The 5,093-nt window shown below is 66.2% G+C and overlaps 1 protein-coding gene across 1 annotated transcript in view; it reads left to right on the top strand.

The window, feature by feature from the left end:
- PLCH2 (phospholipase C, eta 2) overlaps window positions 1-4,766 on the top strand; it is a 25,254-nt gene extending 20,488 nt beyond the window's left edge. The window contains exons 18-23 of the mRNA XM_010850214.1: window positions 61-145; window positions 501-647; window positions 1,001-1,080; window positions 3,149-4,301; window positions 4,481-4,563; window positions 4,683-4,766. Coding sequence (XP_010848516.1) covers window positions 61-145; window positions 501-647; window positions 1,001-1,080; window positions 3,149-4,301; window positions 4,481-4,563; window positions 4,683-4,766 — 1,632 coding nt within the window. The remainder of the gene's footprint in view (window positions 1-60; window positions 146-500; window positions 648-1,000; window positions 1,081-3,148; window positions 4,302-4,480; window positions 4,564-4,682) is intronic.
- The last annotated feature ends 327 nt before the right edge of the window (window positions 4,767-5,093 follow it).

The following is a 5,093-nucleotide window of genomic DNA, read 5'->3' as shown; positions in this document are numbered from 1 at the left end:
GTAGGTGGGAGGGCCTGGCTGTCAGCCTGGCCTGCGGTGCTACTCTGCCCTGTGTACCAGATCATCGACCCCTTCGTGGAGGTGGAGGTCATCGGGCTCCCGGTGGACTGCAACAAGGAGCAGACCCGGGTGGTGGACGACAATGGTGAGCATGTGGGTGGGGTGGGGGTGCAGGAGGGGCGTGGGCGCCCAGAGGCCAGCCTGTGCTCCCAGGCCCCATCACAGCTCTTGTGCTGGTGATGCTGGTCTGACCAGGTAGGGAAGGGCAAGGGCTGCAGCCTGTAACTCACATAACTGCCCAGGCTGCCCCCTCAGTGGGGAGCCCAGTGACAGCCACCTGGCCTTCCAGCGTTGCTTCTCTGTGCCAGCGGCCAGCCCAGGAGAAGCTGCTGGGGGAGGGTGTGGGCCCAGGTGGCCTCCGGGTTGGAGCTGTGATGGGGACGGCCTGAGAGGTGGGGATGGGACAGAGGTGACAGACACCTCCTCCTGGCGGCCTCCAGGATTCAACCCCATGTGGGAGGAGACCCTGGTGTTCACGGTACACATGCCTGAGATAGCGCTAGTACGCTTCCTCGTCTGGGACCATGACCCCATTGGGCGTGACTTCATCGGCCAAAGGACGCTGGCCTTCAGCAGCATGATGCCAGGTGTGCAGGGGGCCAGTGAGGGTGGGGGAGGGCAGAGCATGGGGCCAGTGCCCCTACGGTGCATTCCCTGAGGGCCAGGAGGGGGCGAGTTAGCTCCTGCCTCACCTGGGCCTGGGGACACCAAGAGCGCTGAGGAGGAGGGTTCAAGGCCACAGCACTGTGTGGTTGGATGGGGGAGGGGAGCTCTAACCTCAGCTCCCAGAGGAGGAAAAGATCCTTGCAGCTGAGGCAGTCCTGGGAGGCTTCCTGAAGGCAGCAGAGTCCCCAGGACCCGGCTCGTGGGTTGTAATCAGGGCCTTGGGACCTTTAAGTAGAGTGTGGGGCTGGGGTGAGCCTGCCCTCTGCTGTTTCAGGCTATCGGCACGTGTACCTGGAGGGGATGGAAGAAGCCTCTATCTTTGTCCATGTGGCCGTCAGTGACATCAGTGGTAAGGTGAGTGCCACCTACAAGGTCACTTGTCGTAAGGGGCATACCAGCTCCACCCCACCCCCTCCATTCCTGTCCCTGGTGGACATCTTGATGGGCCTGTGTCTCCATCCAGGAAGGGGCTGGCGGGGCTCCCGGTGCCCCTCTGCCAGTCCTGCGTCCGTGTCTGCCAGGATGTGGGAGCCGTGGGCCTTCCCAGGCGTCCCTGGTCCCTCCCGTCTCCCCTGAGCCCCCCCTACTGCTTGGGGTCCCCGGTTCTCTGTCCGTCCTTGAAGGCGTCTGCCTGGCTTTGCCCCCGTCTCCCTCTCACCCCAGCACATTTACCCCAGGAGAGGGTTTGCTCCCACTTCCCCAATGTGCAGAGCCCAGGGGTCCCCGGTTCTGTGTCCGGGGCCCAGCGGGGCTGTAGGAGGTGGTCTGTCAGGCACACACGGGGGTCCGCGCATCTCCCGGCACTAACCATCTCTCTCCTGCCTCGCTCCTCGGCCCCGGGTGCTGCCGGCGGGGGCCCCCACTGGCCTCCCAGCTCCATCGTGCGTCCGTGGTCGCCCTGTCTGTCCTGTGTCTCCGTCTCCTCGCTGCACGCCTGCTGTCGGTGTCTCACGGCCTCACTCTGTCTCTTTGGTCTTGCAGTGGGCTTCTGTGTGTCCAAAGTCTACTTTTAGAAGCACAGCTCTGTTAGGAGCTCGAAGGTACCCCAGCGCGGGGGCGGCGTGGCCTGCCCGCCCCCACCTGCATGCTCAGGCCACCCCGTTAGCATCTGTGATTCCTGGTAGCATTTTGCAGACTGTCAGCTCATGTGATGTGGGTCGGGATGTGGTTCCGGGTCCCCTGGGCCATCCTCAGGCACAGAACAGCATTTACGAGGCAGGTCCAGGACTTCAGCCAGGCCTCCCGTGTGTCTGCCCCGGGGTCCGGCCCATCTCTTCCTGCCCCTCCCTAGGTCCTCTAGCTGCCAGCCCTCCTGGCGCCTGTGCTCTTCCCTCCCCCTCCTTCTGTGTGCACCGCCCCCGAATGCCTGCGTGCCCCTCTGATCTCTCTGTGCCTCGGTGCCCCGTGCTGGGGGTGGGGAGGAAGGGAGAGGCCCCAGGGACCAGGAGCTCTGAGCTTGAATTCTGGACCTTCCTCTAAATGACTTTCTCGCTGACTCTGACCAAATTGCTCTGGATTTGGGATCTTGAATCAGGCAGCTGATTCAAGTGCTGGCCACTAACACCTCCACCCTGAAGGGCCCCGTGTCATGGGCACTGTGACCGTTTGCAGGGTCTCTGCATGCGAGGACCCAGTCGGCCTGTCCGGTGTTGACTGAGACACTTGCCAGCTGGTCCTGGGGACCCTGGCTGCCCTCCCCAGGCAGGGAGGCTACGGGGAGAGGCCTTGCAGGGACTTCCTGGGCCCAGCTGCCCGGGAAGGCCCTGGGCCAGCATTGGTTCAGGGAGCACCAAGCGAGCGTGGGCCCTGCTCCTGAGGCCCCGTGACCAGAGAGCAGGGCAAGGCTGGAAGCATGGCCTGGCAGGATCCCGGAAAGGCCTCCTGGAAGAGACAGCACCTCCAGGCAGTGGGCCGGGCAGGGGCCTGGGCGAGAGCACGGGGCTGCACCTGGCTGTGCTTGCTGCCTCGGCCACAGTGCCTGGGGTGGGTGAACGGGACCGGGGCTGCTCCACTGGGTTCTCACCCCGCTGCGCTCTCTGCACCAGCCCTGTGCCAGCCTGCCCTCAGAGCTGGGGGCCAAGGGCTGGAGGGGTGGAGTGTGCAGTGGGCACAGGGCTAGAGCCCAGGTCTCTGCTTAGGAGACCCTCCAGCCCTCCCTGGGACACTTGCCCTGAGACCTGCAGCCCCTCCGCCAGCGCCCACTCACTCCACCCAGTGCAGGCTGGGTTGAGGCCGCAGATGCAGCCGCCGCTGACCCTGGTAGAGACACCCTGGAGACCCTCCTCCTTAGGCTCGGCCCCGAGTGGTGCCTCAAAACGAGCTGGTCCCTAGGGCTGCACCCTGTGGAGCTCAGCTGGATGGGGCTGGGCGGTCTCCAGCCCCCGGTGTCCGGCTGTCCCCTATGTGTCTCCTTCTTTTGCAGGTCAAGCAGGCTCTGGGCCTAAAAGGCCTGTTCCTCCGAGGCCCAAAGCCCGGCTCCCTGGACAGTCATGCTGCTGGGCGGCCCCTGCCCCGGCCCTCCGTTAGCCAGCGGCTCCTGCGGCGCACAGCCAGCGCCCCGACCAAGAGTCAGAAGCCAGGCCGCAAGGCCTTCCCAGAGCTGGTCCTGGGCCTGCAGGACACCGGCTCTGAGGGGGAGGCTGGCGATGTGGCACCCTCCAGCCCTGGCCCCATCCCGGAGGCCCCAACCCGGGAGGAGCCAGGCAGCCGCAGCCCCCGAGGTAAGGCGCCAGCGGAGAGGAGTCCAGAGCAGGAGCGGCCCCCGCAGGTGCCTGTGGGCCCCGGGCCTGCTGGGATGGCCGCCACCTGCATGAAGTGTGTGGTGGGCTCCTGTGCCGGCGAGGATGTTGAGGGCCTGCACAGGGGGCGGCTGCCCAGCCCGGGGCCCGAGGGTGGGCACTCGGCCATCAGCCAGCAGCCCCGTGCCTGGGAGGACTCGTTGGGGGCCCCCCACGCTGCCCCTGGGAGAAGCAGAGGGGCCCCCAAGGGCTCCAGGGCCCGGCATCCTGGGCCGGGCGGCAGTGGCTCCGTGTCCTCGGACTCCAGCAGCCCGGGCAGCCCCGAGGGGGCCACCCGCTGGCCCGAGGGTACCCGCAGGCAGGCAGGGGCCCTGCAGAGGGAGATGAACGCCCTGTTCATTCAAAAGCTGGAGGAGATTAGAAGTAAATCCCCCGTGTTCTCCACCGGTAAGACCAGACGCTCGTTGGCAGCGTCCCTGTGCTGGCCCCGCCCCATCCCGCATGGCCTGGCCGGCGTCCCGCTGCGCTTCCATGTCCAGAACTGTGGCCTTCGTGTGCTCTCTGTGCTCCATCAGCTAGTCCTGCAGGCCCTGCTGCCCCCAGCTCCCTGTGTGCCCATGACGTGCCCCGCGGGCCTGACACCTCTGAGGCTGGGAAGTGACCCCAGGGTGGGGACTGGGGAGTCTGAGCTGTGCCCTGCTTGCCAAGGCCTGGAGGCCCAAGCGTGGCTTCTGGAGACTAGCTCCAGTGCCAGGCCAAGCCTCCCTCCTTGGCCTGACTGCCAGGACCCGGGGGCAGTTTCCGGGTCTTCCTCCCGCCTCTCCCCAGCCCTGGCCTGCACTGCAGTCCTCTGGGAAGACTGGCCTGGGCTCCTGGAAGGGGCTCAGAGCCTTGACACCAGGGCTTCAGCTTGCAAAGTATGAGGGGAGCAGATTGCAGGTGACCCTCATTCCCAGGGACGGGGACACACGTGTGAGCAGCTCTGCTTTGGACCCTCCCCTTGCCTCTGCCCTCAGGGGTGGTCATGACAGACCTGTTTGTGGCCCCTGCTCACAGGGAGTGGACCCTGGTCACAGGGAGCGGACCCAACCTGGGGAGGGTGCGCTAGAAGCTGAGCCTCTCTCCTGCACGTGCCCAGCCTCCCCTCCTGTGTCCATGGCCAACCCCACACCTGCTGACCACCCTGTTCTCCTTTCTGTCCCCACGCTGCCTCCCTAGTTAGGAACTGAGAGCAGCCGAGTGCCAGGTAACGGGGCCCGGCCCCCGTGTGCCCTGCTGCCCTGGCCTTGGGAGGCCCCCTGACTGTGGGCATAGAAGCCAGTTCCTTCCCCAGCAGCAGTAGAACCAGAGGGTGGGCTGGAGGGAGTGGGGCGTGGGGGCAGCTGTATGCACGTGGAGGGGCCTGAGTGCGGGCGTCCTGTGGGCATGAAGCCCCGGGCCACCCCCGACACAGGCCTCTCCCTCTCCCCCACAGAGCCCCGCCCCTTCTCCATGCAGAGGTCGGTCTCCTCGCTGTGCAGCCTGGAAACCATTGCCGAGGAGCCAGCCCTGGGTCCCGGCCCCCTACTGCCAGGGGCAACCCACCCCCGCTATGCCCCTGGAGGGACCCAGTGCTCTACAGGGCTCGGA

This window comes from Bison bison, unplaced genomic scaffold (genome assembly GCF_000754665.1).
Source record: "Bison bison bison isolate TAMUID 2011002044 unplaced genomic scaffold, Bison_UMD1.0 scf7180017864289, whole genome shotgun sequence".
NCBI lineage: Eukaryota > Metazoa > Chordata > Mammalia > Artiodactyla > Bovidae > Bison > Bison bison.
Note: the sequence above shows the minus strand (reverse complement) of the source record. Positions and strands in the feature narration are given on the sequence as shown.